Consider the following 20996-nt stretch of genomic DNA (forward strand, 5'->3'; position numbering starts at 1 on the left):
AATGATACGCTGTAACCGCAACATCACCATTTTCTTGTATCTGTAGGGGCCACAACCCGCATGGCCGGGAGAGCTATGTGGTCCAATCCCCTCATTCACTATTCATTACAAAAGTCCAGCGATGGCAGCACTCATCTACTTACAATTACAGTATACAGGGCCAGCCAAGGGCCTCCAGCAGTAGAAACCCACTGGGCCGTTCAAGGATCATGGAGCTAGAATCCCACGTTTGTGAGCTCTCTCTTTAGTGAAAAACCCCAAAGAGTACCTCTTCAGCCAGGCAGCAGTCCCTCCCGTCTACTACTCAATGTCCAAAGACTAAAAGTGAAATGAAACGGGTGTATTTATCACCGAGACACCTGCTAACCCTGGGCAGAAACACTACAGGTAACGGGTCAGGGACCCCCTATGCACTAAGCCTACGAGTAACACTGGCCATGGGCCCCTATTCACTAACTCTACAAGTAACACAAGCTAGGGGCCCCTTTATACTAATCCTACGATTAACACTTGCAAGGGAGCCCCCTATGCACTCACCCGCCGACTATAAAATGCGATACCGCCTCCAAAGCCCTCACTCCACGTCTGCTCCAAGCGCCTTACAAAATGCACTTTCTAGCTTGGCAGCGCCTGAGGTAACTTGTCTTTGCGTTCCCATTGGCCAACGAGAAAATCACGCGCTAAGTGTTCATCCAATGCCCAACAACTAAGTCTGCGCCGTCTCGCGAGGGCATACGTAACCTAATGCCGAATTGAATTTATCCCCCCAGCAACAGACCGTACCATTTTATGTAGCCAGAGTGCCACATGTGTATCTGCTAGTGGGGTTTAGCTGGGCCAATGTACATAAATGTTGTGCAGTAAAAGCAGAGAACTCAGCCCCTACCCACCACAACTATCTGCTTTTAGTTTATCCCTCAACAGCAAACGATAAGGCGAAACAAAGGAGGTAGTCGGAGCTTCTTATTAGAATGTTTCCGCCTTGTGATTGGCGGACTGCTGTGCGGGGGGGGAGTGCGGCTGATGTAAGCACGTCCAGCCTTGGCTAGGGCGCGTGCTTCCAAGTTTTCGTCTTCTCATTGGCAGGCATAATTTCTCCTCGCGGAGGACGACGCGCACGCGCACGTGCCGTCAACTGTGGTGGGCGGGCGCCGTACTCGGAGGCCTTGTGTTATTGGCTGGTCAGTGCGAAGTGCGCAGGCGCGAGGCTGGTAGGTGGGGCACGAAGAGCGGGCAGGGGAACCCGTGACGGGAGCGAGCGCACTGCTGCGCCATTTTGTGAGGATACAAACGGACAGCACCAAAAAGCGGCATAGGAAGTAAGAGGCACAGAGCGCAGGCGGCGAGTGGACGTGAGGTTACCAGACGCGGGCAGGCGAGTAGACGCCACGGCACCTGAGGTGAGGTTAGCGGCTGTGGCGAGGTTTGGGCCTGCTCTCAATGACGTCACGGCCCCTGACTTCTAGCGCCCCAAACAACTTCCTGTGTCTCCCGGAGTATGAGGCCTAGCTGCTTGTACCGTTGGGAACCGTGACTTCTCGTGACACAGCACCTCTGTTCGGTTAATTATGCCCTAACCTCCCATTCTATTCGCAAGGCACCCCCACTACTCCTAACCCCTCCGTATTATTCGCACGGCACCCCCACTACTCCTATCCACCCCCGTATTATTCGCACGGCACCCCCACTACTCCTAACCCCCCCTTCCTATTCGCATGGCACCCCCACTGCTCCTAACCCCCCCCCCGTATTATAGGCACGGCACCCCCACTGCTCCTAATCCCCCCCTATCATAGGCACGGCACCCCCACTGCTCCTAATCCCCCCCTATCATAGGCACGGCACCCCCACTGCTCCAAATCTCCCCGTATTATAGGCACGGCACCCCCACTGCTCCAAATCCCCCCGTATTATAGGCACGGCACCCCCACTGCTCCTAATCCCCCCGTATTATAGGCACGGCACCCTCACTGCTCCTAATCCCCCCGTGCTATTGGCACAGCACCCCCATTGCTCCTAACCCCCCGTACTATTGGCACAGCACCCCCATTGCTCCTAACCCCCCGTACTATTGGCACGGCACCCCCACTGCTCCTTAACCCCCCGTACTATTGGCACGGCACCCCCACTGCTCCTTACCCCCCGTACTATTGGCACGGCACCCCCACTGCTCCTTACCCCCCGTACTGTTGGCACGGCACCCCCACTGCTCCTAACCCCCCTGTACTATTGGCACGGCACCCCCAGTGCTCCTAACCCCCCCGTGCTATTGGCGTGGCACCCCCAGTGCTCCTAACCCCCCCTGTGCTATTGGCACGTCATCCCCAGTGCTCCTAGCCCCCCCCGTGCTATTGGCACGGCACCCCCAGTGCTCCTACCCCCCCCCGTGCTATTGGCATGGCACCCCCAGTCCTCCTACCTCCCCCCCCGTGCTATTGGCACGGCACCCCCAGTGCTCCTAACCCCCCTGTGCTATTGGCACGGCACCCCCACTGCTCCTAACCCCCCCTGTTATTGGCACGGCACCCCCACTGCTCCTAACCCCCCCTGTGCTATTGGCACGGCACCCCCAGTGCTCCTAACCCTCCTGTGCTATTGGCACGGCACCCCCACTGCTCCTAACCCCCCGTACTATTGGCACGGCACCCCCACTGCTCCTAACCCCCCGTACTATTGGCACGGCACCCCCACTGCTCCTAACCCCCCCCGTACTATTGGCACGGCACCCCCACTGCTCCTAACCCCCCTGTACTATTGGTACGGCACCCCCACTGCTCCTAACCCCCCCGTACTATTGGCACGGCACCCCCACTGCTCCTACCCCCCCCCCGTACTATTGGCACGGCACCCCCACTGCTCGTAAACCCCCCCATACTATTGGCACCTCCACTGCTCCTAACCCCCCGTACTATTGGCATGGCACCCCCACTGCTCCTAACCCCCCCCCACTGCTCCTAACCCCCCCCACTGCTCCTAACCCCCCCCACTGCTCCTAACCCCCCCCACTGCTCCTAACCCCCCCCACTGCTCCTAACCCCCCCTGTACTATTGGCACGGCACCCCCAGTGCTCCTAACCCCCCCGTGCTATTGGCACGGCACCCCCACTGCTCCTAACCCCCCAGTGCTATTGGCGCGGCACCCCCAGTGCTCCTAACCCCCCCCGTGCTATTGGCACGGCACCCCCACTGCTCCTACCCCCCCGTACTATTGGCACGGCACCCCCAGTGTTAACCCCCCAGTCCTATTGGCACGGCACCCCCAGTGCTCCTAACCCCCCCGTGCTATTGGCACGGCACCCCCACTGCTCCTACCCCCCCGTACTATTGGCACGGCACCCCCACTGCTCCTAACCCCCCTGTACTATTGGCACGGCACCCCCACCGCTCCTAACCCCCCCGTACTATTGGCACGACACCCCCACTGCTCCTAACCCTCCTGTACTATTGGCACGGCACCCCCACTGCTCCTAACCCCCCCCGTACTATTGGCACCCCCACTGCTCCTAACCCCCCTCTACTATTGGCACGGCACCCCCACTGCTCCTAATCCCCCCTGTACTATTGGCACGGCACCCCCACTGCTCCTAATCCCCCCTGTACTATTGGCACGGCACCCCCACTGCTCCTAATCCCCCCTGTACTATTGGCACGGCACCCCCACTGCTCCTAATCCCCCCTGTATTATTCGCACTGCCCCCCCACTACTCCTTATTCCCCCCGTACTTTTGGCACGGCACCCCCACTGCTCCTAATCCCCCCGTATTATTCGCACGGCACCCCCACTACTCCTAACCCCCCCGTACTATTTGCACGGCACCCCCACTGCTCCTAACCCCCCGTACTATTGGCACGGCGCCCCCCGCTGCTCCTAACCCCCCGTATTATAGGCACGGCACCCCCGCTGCTCCTAACCCCCTGTACTATTCGCACGGCGCCCCCGCTGCTCCTAACCCCCTGTACTATTTGCACGGCGCCCCCGCTGCTCCTAACCCCCCGTACTATTTGCACGGCGCCCCCGCTGCTCCTAACCCCCTGTACTATTTGCACGGCGCCCCCGCTGCTCCTAACCCCCTGTACTATTTGCACGGCGCCCCCGCTGCTCCTAACCCCCCCGTACTATTCGCACGGCGCCCTCCCTGCTCCAAGTGCGCCCCCCCTAGTATTCGCATGTGCCCAAGCGCCCCTCTCTCTAGTATTCTCACGGCTGCCCTCTTCAAGCCCCCCCACACTATTTGCCCGATGCCACTCACCGACTCAAGCCCCTCCGACATTATTTGTCGGGCGCGCCCCTCTTTGCTCTAACCTTCCCTTGCCTTAACTCCCCCAGTGTTGAAATAGCCCACCCGCACGATCCTCGCAGATTCTGGATGAGCGGAGTGCGGCGGATCTGTCCTCTGTGAAACCTTCCTGCGGCTGTAAGCTGCTGGGGCGGACTGCGAGTTTGTTCATTTTTAATGTTAAATATTATAATTTGTATAAATCAGGTCTGTTCTGCTTCTAGGTGCCATGTTTCAGGACATCCAGTCAGACTGAGGAGACCATTCCTAGTTCAGTGGTAGGCTAATTTAAAGAAATTAACCTGTCTCTGAAGTGACTAAAGGGGAATAATGGTGATTTTGCGCCGGGCTCGGCCGCCTGCTTCCGCCCTGACCAGCAATGAATCTTGACTCGCTCTCGCTGGCCTTGTCTCAAATAAGCTACCTTGTGGACAATTTAACCAAGAAAAACTACCGAGCTAGCCAACTGGAAATACAACATGTAAGTGGGAACTCGTCAAGCGCTGGCTGGGATTTTATGCCCCTCGTTAACGGCCGTTAATAATGGGAAAATCTTATCCGGGGTTTGCCTCCCCGAGGTATAATAGAGACGCGCGCGGATGGCTGAATACACACGAGCCTGCTGGCTTCATGCATTTGTTGCGGTTTGAGGAGCATAGTGAACGCATATCGGTGTGATTGAAAAGCAACCTTTTTTTTTTTTTTTTTTTTTTTTTTTCTCCGTCCCAAGATTGTGAATCGGCACGGCCCTGAAGCAGACAGGCACTTGTTACGCTGTCTATTTTCACACGTGGATTTCAGTGGCGATGGTAAAAGTAGTGGGAAAGACTTTCATCAGGTAAGCGGTGCCTTGGCAGTTGCGGGTGTTTTTAGACGTGAGCTGTGGGTTGTTGTGGCCGGTGTTTGAAAAGTTGCTTATGTTTCCCCCACAGACACAATTTCTGATTCAGGAGTGCTTATCACTGATAACCAAACCAAACTTCATCTCTACTCTGTGCTACGCAATAGACAATCCTCTGCACTACCAGAAGGTTAGTAACCCCAGCCTGTTCTGCGTATTGGAAGCGCTGCCCTTGCTCGTATGCGCTGGTTACCCTGATGCCGGTAGCTTGTGCTGATGAGATCTGGAATGTTCCCACTCTGTCAGCTCGCAGATCTTCTGGGGCGCAGTGTGGCCTGTTCTGTGTGATTACAGAAGTGCCTTCAGTTTTGTTCATTGAGCAGGAATGGATTTGACTACTTGCCTTACTGATCTTTTATTGTATTTGTTTTAGAGCCTCAAACCTTCTTCCCACCTTTTTGCCCAGCTCAGTAAAGTTTTGAAGCTCAGCAAGGTTCAAGAGGTGTGTATGGAACCCGATATTAACCCCCCCCCCGCTGTGCCAGTACTTTTCTCTCATTACACATGACCTCTCGTGCAGGTTATCTTCGGCCTTGCTCTTCTCAACTCTTCCAGCTGTGACCTGCGTGGATTTGGTATGTTTAGTTCCTTGGTTATCCTTTATATTTTGTAATACACGTATAAACATTGGTTCTGGTGACCTGCACTGAAATGTCACTGCTTCTAATCCCTGACTTCTCTTTCTAAGCTGCCCAGTTTGTGAAGCAGAAGCTCCCTGACCTTCTGCGTTCCTACGTTGACGTGGACGTGTCCGGCAGCCAAGAAGGTGGCTTCCAAGATATTGCCATAGAGGTCCTGCACCTCCTCCTCTCCAATCTCCTTTTTGGCCAGAAGGGAGCCTTCGGGGTTGGACAGGAGCAAATTGTTGCATTTCTGAAGACCCTACGCAGAGGTATCTTGCAGTCTTGAGTGGTTGATGTGTTTGCGTTACGGGAGCAAGCTCGACGTTTTTAATCTAGATAAGCATTTACGCATGTGACTAGCACTCATTATTTCTAAAGCTGGTGACGTGATTTAAGGTGCCGTGTACCCGCTTCAAGTGGTGCCATATGTTGTATGCTGCTATCATACGCTGCAAAGTAAGTGTTGCCTTTGTTAGATTTTCCCCAGGAGCGCTGTCCGGTGGTGCTTGCACCACTTCTTTACCCTGAAAAACGGGACGTCCTGATGGACCGTATTTTATCTGACTCTGGCGGAATTTCCAAAACCATGATGGACAGCTCTCTAGCAGACTTCATGCAGGAAGTTGGATATGGCTTCTGTTCCAGGTTTGTACCAAGCAGAAGCTTGTGCCTGAGGAATTGCCTTCTGAAATTGTGGCCGTCTTTGCCACCAAGCACGGTTATCTCGGTTGAGGTACGGCTGGTATCTGCAATGCATTGGTTACTATTGAACCTTTTTGTATTTCAGTTTGGAAGAATGCCGCAACATCATCGTTCAGTTTGGCGTTAGAGAAGTTACGGCTGTACAGATTGCACGAGTGCTTGGGATGATGGCTCGGACACACTCGGGTCTGACTGATGGTATTGCGTTGCAGGTGAAGACTTGTCTTTAACTTAGAGAATGGTTGGTGCTGGGTCGGTGGGGGTATATTGTAACCTGTTGCTTCTGTTTTGTAGTCTATTTCTTCCCCTGGCAGCAGCATCTGGAGCGATGGCAAAGATAAATCTGATGGAGCGCAGGCTCACACGTGGAACGTTGAAGTGCTCATAGATGTGGTTAAGGAACTTGTAAGTATGTGAGCGTATGTGTATGTTTTGCTAGTCAATCAGAATCTCTAATCTCTAGAGCCATGCTCGGTTTGAATGTTTACCTGTCTGTTTCATGCTTGTTACATGCAAATGCCCCAGTGTTTCTGTTGGTACTGATGTCTTACTGATTTATGCTTTCTTACAGAATCCCACCTTGAACTTTAAAGAGGTCACGTATGAGCTTGATCACCCAGGGTTTCAAATCCGTGATAGCAAAGGTCTTCAGACAGTGGTGTTTGGTATCCAGAGAGGCCTTTGCATGGAGTCATTCCCTGTTGATCTCATCTACAGACCCTGGAAACATGCTGAGGGCCAGGTAAGTAAATCTCTATATATGAACATTAAAGTCCATGCGGTGAATGGCATGTGTATTAATGCTGCTGTTCCTTGCAGCTGTCCTTCATTCAGCATTCCCTAATGAATCCGGATATCTTCTGCTTTGCTGACTACTCCTGCCACACTGTGGCAACTGATATCCTCAAGGCTCCTCCAGAAGATGACAACCGGGAGATTGCGACATGGCAAGTATTAATGTGGCATTGCTCAGGGACGATGGGCCTTTTCTGTCATTGAGGGCTTCTGGAGCTTTGAAACTTCAAAGCAGTGACTGATTTACGTCTCCTGTGTTTGTAGGAAGAGTTTAGATTTGATAGAGTCCCTTCTTCGGCTGGCAGAGGTGGGACAGTATGAACAAGTAAAACAGCTCTTCAGCTATCCCATCAAGCATTGCCCGGACATGCTGGTTCTGGCCTTGCTACAGATCAACACCTCCTGGCATACCCTGCGTCATGAGCTCATCTCAACACTCATGCCGATATTCCTGGGCAACCACCCCAATTCTGCCATCATTTTGCACTATGCGTGGCATGGCCAGGTGAGTGGCATTATTTCACGCAATTTACTGTTAATAGCTGGCTTTACCGGTGCTTGAAACGGTGTCTGGTAGTGTGGCCTCTAGTGTAAATGTCTTCAGTTTGCTAGACGGCTTTCCATAGCAAGTTCTAGTTGTTTCTCGTGAAGCCCTTAACGTTACGTGCGTACCCTGGTGAAATATTTGCCGCCATCGTATGAATTCCTGCTTGTGGGGCGTGATGAGACTAAATGATGGCTTCCATCGTGCTCTTGGTGTAACTTACCCTTTTGTGTACTCTTGTATCAGGGCCAGTCTCCTTCCATCCGCCAGCTTATCATGCATGCCATGGCAGAATGGTACATGCGTGGAGAACAGTACGACCAGGCCCGGCTCTCGCGTATACTGGATGTGGCGCAGGATTTAAAGGTGACTTTTGCTGCACGCATCAAAGTAAACGGATTATAACATGTTGTGAATCATGTGTCCCACTTGTAACCGCATGCTGTCCTTTCCTGTCCGTAGGCATTGTCAATGCTGCTAAATGCTACGCCGTTTGCATTCGTTATTGACCTTGCTGCGCTGGCCTCTCGACGCGAGTACCTCAAACTTGACAAATGGCTCACGGATAAAATACGAGAGCATGGGGTAAGACCGAATCCCGGTTTCTCATGGGTCTGAAGTCTGCCATGTTGTGGTTCCTTGGTTGAATCCCCTTAGCGCTGCTGTTTTTGTTGAGGCTTGACATGTTAACCCTTTAAGAGAACCTCACTAAGATGTTTTAATCACATTTACTAATTGCCATATTGACTTGTTTTTGTGTTCCGTGTCTCTGAGGGAGTAATAATAAAAATGTTTTCTCCGCTTTCCATGTTTAAAGTAATACCTTATCCTGCATCCTCTAGGAACCCTTTATACAAGCTTGCATGACCTTTTTGAAAAGAAGATGTCCTTCCATACTGGGAGGCCTAGCACCAGAAAAAGATCAGCCTAAGAGCGCCCAGCTCCCTCCAGAGACCCTGGCTACCATGCTGGCATGTCTCCAGGCCTGCGCGGGGTAAGTAGTCTGCCTCGTCTGTTATGACGGCTAAGCATGTTACCGTCAGGTTTGCCTGTGTTCCTGGCAGAATGCTTTGGCTTTTGCTCTGAAACAATGTTTTGCTGTAGCAGCGGACTATTTCTGAGAACAGCGGGGTGTATGTAGAAGTGACTCCGGTGCCTTGCGCTGTTACGTGTGCGTATGGCTGAACTCCGGGTTTTCAGTGTTTTGCGTACGAATCGTACGTTTTTGTGTTAAATAGATGGTTTGAATCGTTTTCGCAGGAGTGTTTCACAGGAACTGTCAGAGACCATCCTGACAATGGTTGCCAATTGCAGTAATGTGGTGACCAAAGCACGTCAGCCACCACCGGGTGTGATGCCAAAAGGTCGTCCTCCCAGCACAAGCAGTTTGGACGCGATATCCCCTGTACAGGTATCTCTCGCTTGCTAGCACCTATGTCAATGCTGGGTGATTAGAGTAACCTCTTGTTTCATTCATCTTACATTAGTTGCAGCAGACTTTAGGAATATTTGTGTTGCTTGCTCAGACTGTTTAACTATTTATTGAAATCGGTTGGCACAACCAGTTAATGTTTGTTTTTTTCTTTTCTCCTTCTAGATTGACCCTCTTGCTGCTATGGCCTCACTCAGTATTGGGGGCTCAGCTCCTCATACACAGAGCATGCCTGCCTTCCCTCCCAACCTGGGCTCTGCTTTCAGTGCCCCTCAGTCACCAGCAAAGGCATTTCCCCCGCTTACCACTCCAAGTCAGCCCACTGCGTTCAGTGGCCTCGGGGGCCTGTCTTCTCAACTTCCAGGTAGCGCTTTGTTTTTGGTGCAGCGCGTTTCACCTGTAGCTTGACCAGGTGTATGGCTGGGCCAATCTTCTGTAGCAATACTTATGGATCTTGAATGTGTTCCTGCCGTTCACTGTAATGTTGGCTGCTCTCTTGTGCAGGTGGACTTGGAACTGGCAGCTTGACAGGAATGGGTTCTGGAGGCCTTGGCCTTCCACCTGTGAATAGTGATCCGTTTGGCCAAAGAAAACTGAGCACATCTGGACTGAACCAGCCTACATTCCAGCAAAGTAAGAGACATCCCTTCCTCTGTTTAAGTAGCCACGGAAGCCTTTTTGCAATCTGTCTATTCCTTGCCTGCATTGCGCAGTCTGAGCTGGGTTTGTGTCGTGTGGGGGTAATTGGAAGCGTCTCATTTGAAGCGAGGCAGCCATTATTACTGTTTGTGGGGTGTATTGCACCTAATACTCTGGTCCCCTAACACTGTGACATTCTTGTAGCCGACTTGTCTCAGGTTTGGCCAGAGGCTAATCAGCACTTCAGTAAAGAAATTGACGATGAAGCAAACAGCTACTTCCAGCGGATTTACAACCAGCCTCCCCATCCCACTATGTCTGTGGACGAGGTACGTGCGTAATTTTGAAAGGCTGTTTGTTTTGACGGAGCTCACCCTTTCTACGTGTTCTAATGTCTGCCAGAACGATGGGGTCCTGATATCGTACCATCTTCTTTTCAGGTTTTGGAAATGTTACAGAGGTTTAAAGACTCCTCCATAAAGCGTGAGCGGGAAGTATTTAACTGCATGCTGAGGAACCTGTTTGAGGAATACCGCTTCTTCCCTCAGTATCCAGACAAAGAACTGCACATAACTGCATGTCTGTTTGGGGGCATCATTGAGAAGGGACTGGTCACTTACATGGCTCTCGGGCTGGCCTTGCGCTATGTCCTGGAAGCCCTGCGCAAACCTTATGGATCCAAAATGTATTTCTTTGGCATTGCTGCCCTAGATAGGTTTAAAAATAGGTAAGTTTGTAGTAGTTTCACTTTTTTATATATATATAGAACATCTACGTTTCGTTGAACGTTTCAAACTGTTTTGGCTCTACTTTTAGGTTAAAGGATTATCCGCAGTACTGTCAGCACTTGGCTTCTATCAGTCACTTTATGCAATTCCCCCATCACCTGCAGGAGGTGAGCGGCCGTCTGACTTGGCACCGTATTTATAGCTAGTGGCGTGTTGCCTGCATTCTGTTCAGCGTGTGTGTTTCTCCCATCAGTACATAGAGTATGGGCAGCAGTCCAGGGATCCACCGGTGAAGATGCAGGGTTCCATCACCACTCCAGGAAGTATTGCACTGTCCCAGGCACAAGCCCAAGCTCCTGCAAAAGCTCCGCTCCCTGGCCCCGTCACTACGAATGCTGTAACTACCTCCGCCAGCACTGCTACTGCAAAAACTATCACCATAACCAGACCCACAGGCGTCAGCTTCAAGAAGGACGTTCCGGTAAGTCGCCAGTCCTCGGACGCTGGTAATCTCGTGCTTTGTAAGAGTTGCTGCCCTGGCATCTGTTTTTGTGCAGTTAACAATATAATATGCTTGATTGCAGCCCTCGATCAATACTACAAACATCGACACCCTGCTGGTGGCCACAGACCAGGCAGAGAGAACCGTGGAGCCTCCCGAAAACGTCCAGGAGAAGATAGCCTTTATATTTAATAACTTGTCCCAGTCAAACATGACACAAAAGGTTTGTCTCTTTCTATGTCCACCATTTACCAGTTTGAATGAGCAGTTTCTTCTCGCAGCAGTTGCTGCAGATTGCATATCAATCTCCCCACCATGTCTCTTGGCGTGCTGTTCTGGGCATATGGCATCTGCTAAACCCCCAAAATGACTTGCTCAGTTGGCTTGCTCAATGCATAGGTGAAGCAGCTTTCTCCCCTTTAATGTGAAGTGCCGCTTCACTGAATGTTTGCTTAATGTTAATGTGTCCTCCAGGTGGAAGAGTTGAAAGAGACCGTGAAAGACGAGTTCATGCCATGGGTTTCTCAGTATCTGGTTATGAAGAGGGTGAGCATTGAGCTTAATTTCCACAGCCTGTATTCCAACTTCATGGACGCCCTGAAAAACCTGGACTTTAATAAGATGGTACTGGCAGAGACTTACCGGAACATAAAGGTAATATGCTGCATTCTTGGAGGTCCCGTGCGTGTCTGTGTTGCTATGATTTCCTAAGGGTTCCTTGACCTTTTTCTCTTCAGGTCCTGTTGACTTCAGACAAAGCTGCTGCCAATTTCTCTGACCGCTCTTTGCTGAAGAACCTGGGTCACTGGCTGGGAATGATCACTTTGGCAAAGAACAAGCCCATCTTGCACACAGTATGTGAATAACTATATCCTCTGTTGTAATTTCTCAAGTGGTTATGCAAAAAAGCTGCACGTCCAGGTTTTACAAGTTGTGGCCAAATCGTGTAGATAATCCATGGAGTTAATCATTAATGTAGGCTGAGGGCGGGCATGCAGCATGCGTGTTTCTTGTGCGCATCTAGTCACTGATCGCCTTATTCCTCAGGACTTGGATGTGAAGTCCTTGCTGCTGGAAGCGTATGTGAAAGGCCAGCAGGAGCTACTGTATGTTGTGCCTTTTGTGGCCAAAGTGTTGGAGTCCAGTGTCAGGAGTGTGGTAAGTATCTGGCTAGTCTCGCTATAAAGTCTAACCATCGAGAATGCACGACCTGAAGATTTATTTCACGCAGGTTTTTCGTCCTCCCAACCCTTGGACTATGGCTATAATGAATGTATTGGCTGAGCTTCACCAGGAGCATGACCTGAAGGTGAGTTCGACTTCTCCCTATATCTATAGCATCGTGTCTCAGGACTCCCTCTTGGCATCCGAGGCTGTTTGTATTTATGTAGCGGCTTTGTGCACCGTGCCAGCTAGACTAATCCGAATGTTGAAGGGGTTTCTTATTCTTTGCGTCGCGCTGTGTAACCGGTCTGTTTTTGATCGTGCTTTGCAGCTGAATCTTAAATTTGAGATTGAGGTTTTGTGTAAAAATCTGGCTTTGGACATCAATGATTTGAAGCCTGGAAGTCTCCTGAAGGACAAGGACCGCCTGAAGAGCCTGGATGAGCAGCTCTCTGCCCCCAAGAAAGACCTAAAGCAAGCAGAGGAGCCCCCGCCTGTCACGGGTGCCAACGAGTACGCTATCCGTACAGCAGGCCGGCTATGGGCATCTGTAGAGAAGCAGGAGTCTGATGCGGTTTTCACAGGTGAATTGCCCTCTACTAAAGTCACCCAGTGTGACACCCGTTACCCGTGTAGCTCATCACGCGTGAAATATTTCAACATTTTTTTTTTTCTCCTGTTCAGCCACAGCGACTGCTCCCCCTCCTAGTACAACATGCACTTCAAGCGTTCCTCCGCAGCCTCAATACAGCTACCATGACATACACGTCTACTCGCTTGCAGGACTTGCTCCTCACATTACCCTCAACCCCACAGTGAGTACCATGTTCCTCCGGGGGCTCGCTATAAGCTTCCTGTGTCCTTGATTGCTTTATGATGTTCATAGCACTTCTTCTGGTAAGCATGGTCTTGTCTCGTGATTCCAGCTGCTATTTCTAATGCATCGTGCTCTTTCTCTCTCCTCCCAGATTCCTCTGTTTCAAGCCCATCCTCAGCTGAAGCAGTGTGTGCGCCAAGCTATTGAGAGAGCTGTGCAGGAGTTGGTGCATCCTGTGGTAGATCGTTCCATCAAAATTGCCATGACTACTTGTGAACAGATCGTACGCAAGGACTTTGCTCTGGACTCCGAGGAATCTCGTATGCGAGTGGCTGCTCACCACATGATGCGCAACCTGACTGCTGGCATGGCCATGATAACCTGCAGGGAACCCTTGCTGATGAGCATAGCCACCAATCTGAAGAACAGCTTTGCCACAGCCATGCGGGTAAAGTACCAGCCTCCTCCTGGAATTGCAGTAAGGGCTGCGTTGTAAAGTCGGGGCAGTTATGCTGCAGCACGTAGTGTTAAGACTTAAACAGATCTAATGTACCTGGAGTTCAGGTGGTGGTAATGGTGACCTTTGGCTCTGTGAAGACTGCTCTGCGGAAGTACCTGATGCTTTAGTATGAGGAGTCCCTGCATGTGAACTGCATTTGCTAGATGTTGATTACAGAGTTAATGTACAGTAGGTCTGATGCCTGAGCATATTAGCGAGCTGGCCGTCTCTGCACTTGGCATAAACTTACCGCTTATCATCTTTTCTTCAGGCGGCTTCCCCTCAGCAGCGGGAGATGATGGAGCAGGCGGCAGCACAACTTGCTCAAGACAACTGTGAACTGGCCTGCTGCTTCATACAGAAAACCGCCGTGGAGAAGGCTGGCCCCGAAATGGACAAAAGACTCGCCACGGTATGTTTCCCGCGCGCTCCCCTCCTGAGTTTCTTTTCTCTGTGTAAAACATTGGGCTGTTTATGGGCTGTTGGGTAAAGTGCCTGGGATCAGATGACTCTCACACTAATGCCTCTTCTTTCGAGTGGCTATTGCTCTGGACTGCGTCCATTGTTCTGGTCACTAGCTTCAAATGTGCTTTTAAAAGTATTCAGACTTACTCCTTGCGAGGCGGAAAGTGAGTCTTGAGGTTAATGCTTGCGCTGAATGTTTGCAGGAGTTTGAGCTGAGGAAGCATGCTAGACAGGAAGGACGGCGTTACTGCGATCCCGTGGTTCTAACTTACCAGGCCGAGCGCATGCCGGAGCAGATCCGACTGAAGGTGAGATTGTGTATCTACTTTGCAGTCAAGTTTTCTGTCTATTGCCTTTACCCCAAAAGCACAATGCCTGAGGGCTCAGTAATTGCATTATATGGAAATGGACTTTTGTTCTATTTGTTGATACGCATGCGCTGCATCAGTCCTGCAGACCATTGTCCCGGTTGCACGATCTTTAGTAGAGCGAATGCTGCTGTGATTTAATTGTGAACTTTGGTGTTTCACAGGTTGGTGGCGTGGACCCTAAACAGCTGGCTGTTTATGAGGAATTTGCACGCAATGTTCCTGGATTCCTTCCCACCAATGATTTAACACAGCCCACCGGATTTCTGGCACAGCCAATGAAGGTATGTGTGCGTGTGTCGTTGGGGATCTGTCTGCTAAATAGATGAGGCTACAGTAGGATCTGGTATGAGTCTTTCCTCTTCTCAATCTCTTAGCAGCAGGCCTGGGCTACTGATGACGTGGCCCAGATCTATGACAAGTGTATAACTGAACTGGAGCAGCAGCTGCATACAATTCCGCCCACTCTCGCCATGAATCCTCAGTCGCAGGCTCTGCGCAGTTTGCTCGAGGCTGTAGCACTCGCCCGCAACTCCAGAGATGCCATTGCTGCCCTTGGACTCCTGCAAAAGGTGAGAAGAGGCCACATCGGTTGCGTTGTCGTTAGGTTGTGTATGTTGCTGATCTTCCGTGTTAACGGTATTTCTGTCTCTCCGTCTCCAGGCTGTGGAAGGGCTGCTGGATGCTACTAGTGGTGCTGACGCAGACCTGCTTCGGTACCGGGAATGCCACCTCTTGGTTCTTAAAGCTCTGCAGGATGGCCGTGCTTATGGCTCTCCCTGGTGCAACAAACAAATTACCAGGTGTGTAGGTGACGTCTTATTGTACGAACGCCTAGTTTATTGCATGTAATATTGGCGTGGCCAAGGCTAGTTTTTGTACGCGACATCGGCCACACGTTGCTTTGCGTTGGTAACGACGACTTGCTGGAAGGCTTGAACCTTTCCTAATGCTTGCTGTACCTTGCAGATGTTTAATGGAGTGCCGAGATGAGTATAAGTATAATGTGGAAGCCGTTGAGCTGCTGATTCGAAATCACCTGGTGAACATGCAGCAGTATGACGTCCACCTGGCTCAGGTAATGTCGTGTTCCGCTGGGGCACGAGGCATATACGCTTTGTCTCCTCAAATGCTTCTTGTATGTGATAACTTACTCATGATCTTTGCCTTGCTGTATCCAGTCAATGGAGAACGGACTGAATTATATGGCTGTAGCCTTCGCCATGCAGCTGGTTAAGATCCTGCTGGTGGATGAGCGCAGCGTGGGCCATGTCACCGAGGCCGAGTTCTTCCACACCATCGAGACTCTGATGCGTATTAACGCGCACTCCAGAGGCAATGCGCCTGAAGGGTGAGTTGGCCCTGCCGCTGTCTTTTTTGGCTTTGCTGGTCTTTGTCTCGTGTCCCTGTACAGCGAGGTCTTGTTCTCGTACAGATCTGGGTGTCTTTAATAAATGCACCATTTTTAAACCCTTTCCTTGACTCAGGCTAGGGTTACGCTGTGGTGCCATAGCAATTCTCTTGCTTCCATTATGCCAGCTGCACTTTGATGTCGGCGTGGTGTGGTAGCGCAGTACAGGGTGCCCTTCAGTGGAGTTTCACTCTCCAAAGTTAATGGTAGATCCGGTAAGAGTCATGGATCCTCGAACTGTCAATTGTGTATTTACTTACAGCCTCCCCCAGCTAATGGATGTTGTGCGATCCAACTTTGAAGCTATGATCGAACGGGCCCAGGGAGGTCCAAACTTCATGATGCATTCTGGAATCTCACAAGCTTCGGAGTACGACGACCCACCCGGTCTGCGGGAGAAGGCAGAATACCTTCTGAGAGAATGGGTGAACCTGTACCATTCTGCAGCCGCTGGCAGGGACAGCACCAAGGCTTTCTCTGCATTTGTTGGACAGGTAACTATCAGAGCACCTCTAGGACTTTCCTAGGAGAGTCATCCCTGCAAAGCTTCGTGCTGTCCCTATAACCAAAAAAAGTGACACGGAACACTTGGTGTATACCAGCGTGTTTTCTTTGTTGTGGTTGTTGGATGTACAGATTTGCTTCCCTTCTGCTCAGATGCATCAGCAAGGAATCCTGAAGACTGACGATCTCATCACCCGCTTCTTCCGCTTGTGCACCGAGATGTGTGTGGAGATCAGTTACCGCGCCCAAGCAGAACAGCAGCATAACCCGGCAGCCAATCCCACCATGATCCGTGCCAAGTGCTACCATAACCTGGATGCCTTCGTGCGTCTCATTGCTCTGCTGGTAAAACATTCTGGAGAAGCTGCCAATACGGTCACTAAAATAAACCTTCTGAACAAGGTGAGTGGCTGCCGGTGACGTGGCTTTGTGAGGGCGTCCTCCGTCTTGCCCCGTCGCCTGATGGCTGTCCTCCTCTCCGCCAGGTGCTCGGTATTGTTGTGGGAGTTCTCCTCCAGGACCATGAGGTGAGGCAGAGTGAGTTTCAGCAGTTGCCGTACCACAGAATCTTTATCATGCTGCTGTTGGAATTGAATGCTCCTGAGCACGTCCTGGAAACCATCAACTTTCAGACTCTGACCGCTTTCTGGTATGTGCCCTTTGTAGTAGACCTTGGCATCTTGTCCGTTCTTCAGAAAACTCTAAAGCCCCGTTAGATACGAGCTTGCCGCCTTGTTCCTGAAGTCTTGTCGTTCTCTTCCAGCAACACCTTCCATATACTCCGACCGACCAAAGCAGCAGGGTTTGTCTACGCGTGGCTGGAGCTCATCTCCCATCGCATATTCATCGCTCGGATGTTGGCTCACACGCCGCAACAAAAGGTGAGGTGACCAGACCGAAGCCAGCTGTTGGCACCCCCCGGGCTGTGATCTAATCTTTAATGTCTCCATAGGGCTGGCCCATGTATGCGCAGCTACTGATCGATCTCTTCAAATACCTGGCTCCATTCCTGAGGAACGTGGAGCTCACCAAACCTATGCAAATTCTGTATAAGGTGAGTGTCTGGCTTAGCGCTTGGCAGCGAGGACTGTCATCTCTGAAGGCCGCTTACACGTCTGTCTATCACAGGGCACTCTGCGTGTGCTGCTCGTGCTGCTCCACGACTTCCCGGAGTTCCTGTGCGATTATCACTATGGCTTCTGCGATGTTATCCCACCGAACTGTATCCAGCTGAGGAATCTGATCCTGAGTGCCTTCCCACGCAACATGAGACTTCCAGACCCCTTCACGCCCAACCTCAAGGTACTGCCGGGGAGGACAGGAGCATTTGGATTATCCGAGAGCCTGTCATAGAGGGTTGTTCATAGAGCTTTTATTGCAGCACCATTTTTAAACCAGTGTTTTAACATTAGACGGTGGTTACGCTGTGGTGCAACAAAACAGCCCGTGCTTTCTTTTAAATGGACGCTGCAGAGACCATGCGCAGCTTACATGGGAAGCTGGGGACACTGCGGGTGTGTATGCGTGTGTGTCTCTCGAAGACTCGGCTGCATGCACCTACTGCTGCAACCAACGTGAACTTAAAATGCCATCGTTCTACGTTTAGTCCCCCATTAACAGCCCAGCGGCGTCTGCTGCTCTCCTTTACAGGTGGACATGCTGAGTGAGATTAACATCGCTCCACGAATCCTCACCAACTTCACGGGAGTTATGCCTCCCCAGTTCAAAAAGGATCTGGATTCTTACTTGAAAACCCGCTCGCCTGTCACCTTTCTGTCTGAGCTCCGTAGTAACTTGCAGGTGGGTATTTCCCTGAGCGCGGCACCGGAGGGGGGCAGCATCCGCTGCTCAGCCGCCAGGTGTGTGTAACCTCGTGTGCTTTCAGGTATCCAACGAGCCTGGCAATCGCTACAACATCCAGCTGATAAATGCGTTGGTCCTGTATGTCGGCACTCAGGCTATTGCTCATATCCACAACAAAGGCAGCACTCCTTCCATGAGCACCATCACGCACTCTGCTCACATGGACATCTTCCAGAACCTGGCTGTGGATCTGGACACAGAAGGTGAGGCTGCGGCTTTGGCCCGTCCGGGGTAAAATGGTCCGGTGCTGCGCGTTTGCTATATCCGTGCTTCTCCTGCAGGTCGCTACCTCTTCCTGAACGCCATTGCCAACCAGCTGCGCTACCCCAACAGCCACACGCACTACTTCAGCTGCACCATGCTGTACCTGTTTGCCGAGGCCAACACCGAGGCCATTCAGGAGCAGATCACCAGGTGCGTGCCTCGAAGCCACCTGGCCTCCTTAACCGATTAGCCGTAGTTTGGGGGAGGGGCAGTTTCCATGGCTACAATTGATATATATATTTTGTCTTTAGGGTTCTCTTGGAGCGATTGATTGTGAACAGGCCTCACCCGTGGGGGCTTCTCATAACCTTCATCGAGCTGATCAAGAACCCTGCTTTTAAGTTCTGGAACCATGAGTTTGTTCATTGTGCCCCGGAAATTGAGAAGTGAGTACAGTGTGACGCCTGCTGCGTGTCCGTCGCCGACTCGTCTAGAGCACCATTGTTGTCTCCCTGTCCGCGTTGCCTCTGATTTCGTTGCTCTTGATACCCAGGTTGTTCCAGTCGGTTGCCCAGTGCTGCATGGGACAGAAGCAGGCCCAGCAAGTCATGGAAGGAACGGGTGCCAGCTGAGCCGCGAAGATGCTGAAGAAGTGTCTGCAATGTGAAGAATCCCTCGCACTGTACAGTTTGATTATTTTTCCGCCCCGGCAGCTCACAGCACTGTTTTCCTGCTGGGAATCCAGCAGCCGGCATGTCTTTGGTTTGGTTTGGGGGGGTGTTCTAAGGTTTGGCAGGTTACTTTTGTTTGTTTTATTATTTCCCCCGTTCTCCCAAAGTGTGGCCAAAAAGAGGATTTTGTGAATATATATATATTTTTTTCTTTCTTGTAAATATTGATGCAATTCAAAAAAAAAACAACAGTCTGGGCTGGTCTTTTCAGAGCTTTCGCAGAGGGCCGGGGCCGCTGGGGACACGTTTGACTCGAAGCAAACGCTATTTTTTTTTTTTTTTGGACTTGTAAATGGCGCGGGTGCCGTCTGTACGTTGGCAGCGGCTTCCCCGCCGGTTCTGTTGGGTTTGTACACAAAGATCTGGACCAATCCAGGCCGTTTTGTAAGAGGTTTTGGATGTTTTGTAAATGTACCGGTCCTGTGTTGTATTTTGTAGGTTTTCGGTTGTCCCTCTTGTATGTATAAATTCTGTAGTTACACATTAAAGTCATCACGTGCAGCAAACGGCCCATCTCCTTGTGTGTGCGCGGCTGCCTGGATCTACGTGTAGGCTTTGGCCTGGTCTCCCGGGGCATCGGAGAGGCAGTGCTGGTGCAGTTGTGGTTCCTCTAAACAGCCCAAGGTGGGCAGTCTGAAGCGGACGGCGGGAGAAAGTGCTTTTTGTGTGAAGCAGAACTCTCGGGCGCTGGTGGTGCTGCGGCGGCTGTTCTGCCTCCATCCTCTGGAGTGGGTACTGGCTGTACACTGATAACACGGTGTGATTTTTACGGGTCTATAATTGTCAGCGGCGGCTGGTGAAAATAATTGCAATGGGGGTTCACAATATATACATTTTGATAATGAAATGTACATTTACGACGTAATGTACAGGTAAAAATACATTTCCCTAAATTAACCCTAAAGACCATCACTGCCCCCAAAGACCCTGTCAACCATACCAATTTATTAGGTAATTTAGCTGTAGTACATGCAATTAATTTAGGGGCCGTTATGGTTGATGGGGTTTTTCAGGTTAGTTTTGGGACTGTTATGGTTGATGGGGTCTTTAGGGTTAATTTTAGGGGCTGTTATGGTTGATGGGGTCTTTAGGGTTCATTTGATGCTGAGGACTGAGGGTTAATTTAATAAAGTTAACTTAAGGTGCAGTTAGAGGTAAGGGGGGGTGCAAACGGGAATGTAAATCCTGGGGGCAGTGAAAATTAATGTATTTATAAAAGTATGTTGTCAGTGATATTCTCTGAATGATTGGAATCATTGAACGACTCTGACTCTGCGTCAGCGTTCCACTGTGAATGAATGAGCTGTAACCTCATCCCAGAGTCTGCCTGAGTGCTCTGCAGATGACTCACTCTAGGATCAGGTTACAACTGCATGATTCACAGACCGAATTGCTACAAATGAATCGTTCAGTCTACTGAACCGATTCATCCGGATCAAAAGAACGAATCGGATGGGGTCTCTATCGCATGTGCTATAGGCAGAGACACAGGCAGGCTCCATCCGGGGACAGGAGGCTTCATGGCACGTGAACCCCAAAAGGAAAAAAAAATAATCAAAAAAAACATTTTAACCTAATTTAGATTAAAATGGGTTTTTGATGAATTCGGACAAATTTTTTTTTGGTGGTTCACGTGCGTATGTGCTCCTATGGAGGAGCCTCCACTGACTGGCGTCCTTGTTTCCCCGAAGAAGGAGGAACGTTTGAAGCTGCTGCACCGCTCCGCGGTTGCGTATGCGGCTTATACGTAAGAACCGGCGTCCCCCTCAGCCGAGCGGTACCGTACGAGGGATGTATCCTGCGCTTCCTACATGGAACGGCGCCCCG

At 51.0% G+C, this 20996-nt stretch overlaps 1 protein-coding gene across 2 annotated transcripts; it reads left to right on the plus strand.

Annotated features, from left to right (window-relative positions):
* The first annotated feature begins 1224 nt into the window (after positions 1 to 1224).
* Positions 1225 to 19675, plus strand: CNOT1 (CCR4-NOT transcription complex subunit 1). Of its 2 annotated transcripts, none has more exons than XM_053448415.1 (49): positions 1225 to 1400; positions 4502 to 4758; positions 5008 to 5115; positions 5210 to 5308; positions 5552 to 5620; positions 5699 to 5753; positions 5867 to 6070; positions 6278 to 6446; positions 6589 to 6715; positions 6798 to 6908; positions 7075 to 7245; positions 7323 to 7454; positions 7567 to 7803; positions 8089 to 8208; positions 8305 to 8427; positions 8685 to 8836; positions 9103 to 9253; positions 9440 to 9638; positions 9779 to 9907; positions 10118 to 10242; positions 10354 to 10640; positions 10730 to 10808; positions 10895 to 11122; positions 11226 to 11366; positions 11618 to 11797; positions 11881 to 11997; positions 12191 to 12301; positions 12375 to 12452; positions 12639 to 12891; positions 12992 to 13122; positions 13276 to 13572; positions 13895 to 14035; positions 14292 to 14396; positions 14621 to 14740; positions 14834 to 15028; positions 15120 to 15259; positions 15426 to 15534; positions 15638 to 15807; positions 16130 to 16361; positions 16525 to 16773; positions 16857 to 17020; positions 17135 to 17252; positions 17324 to 17425; positions 17500 to 17673; positions 18022 to 18171; positions 18257 to 18437; positions 18516 to 18648; positions 18750 to 18884; positions 18992 to 19675. In XM_053448415.1, the coding sequence occupies exons 2-49, from the start codon at positions 4657 to 4659 to the stop codon at positions 19068 to 19070; spliced, it is 7182 nt and encodes a 2393-aa protein (XP_053304390.1). In that variant the 5' UTR covers positions 1225 to 1400; positions 4502 to 4656; the 3' UTR covers positions 19071 to 19675. The 2 variants fall into 2 exon arrangements, with proteins under 2 accessions (XP_053304390.1, XP_053304391.1); XM_053448416.1 differs by having other exon boundaries at positions 14837 to 15028.
* Positions 19676 to 20996: the final 1321 nt, after the last annotated feature.

The sequence above is a fragment of the Spea bombifrons genome, chromosome 10 (genome assembly GCF_027358695.1).
Source record: "Spea bombifrons isolate aSpeBom1 chromosome 10, aSpeBom1.2.pri, whole genome shotgun sequence".
NCBI classification, from domain to species: Eukaryota; Metazoa; Chordata; class Amphibia; order Anura; family Pelobatidae; genus Spea; species Spea bombifrons.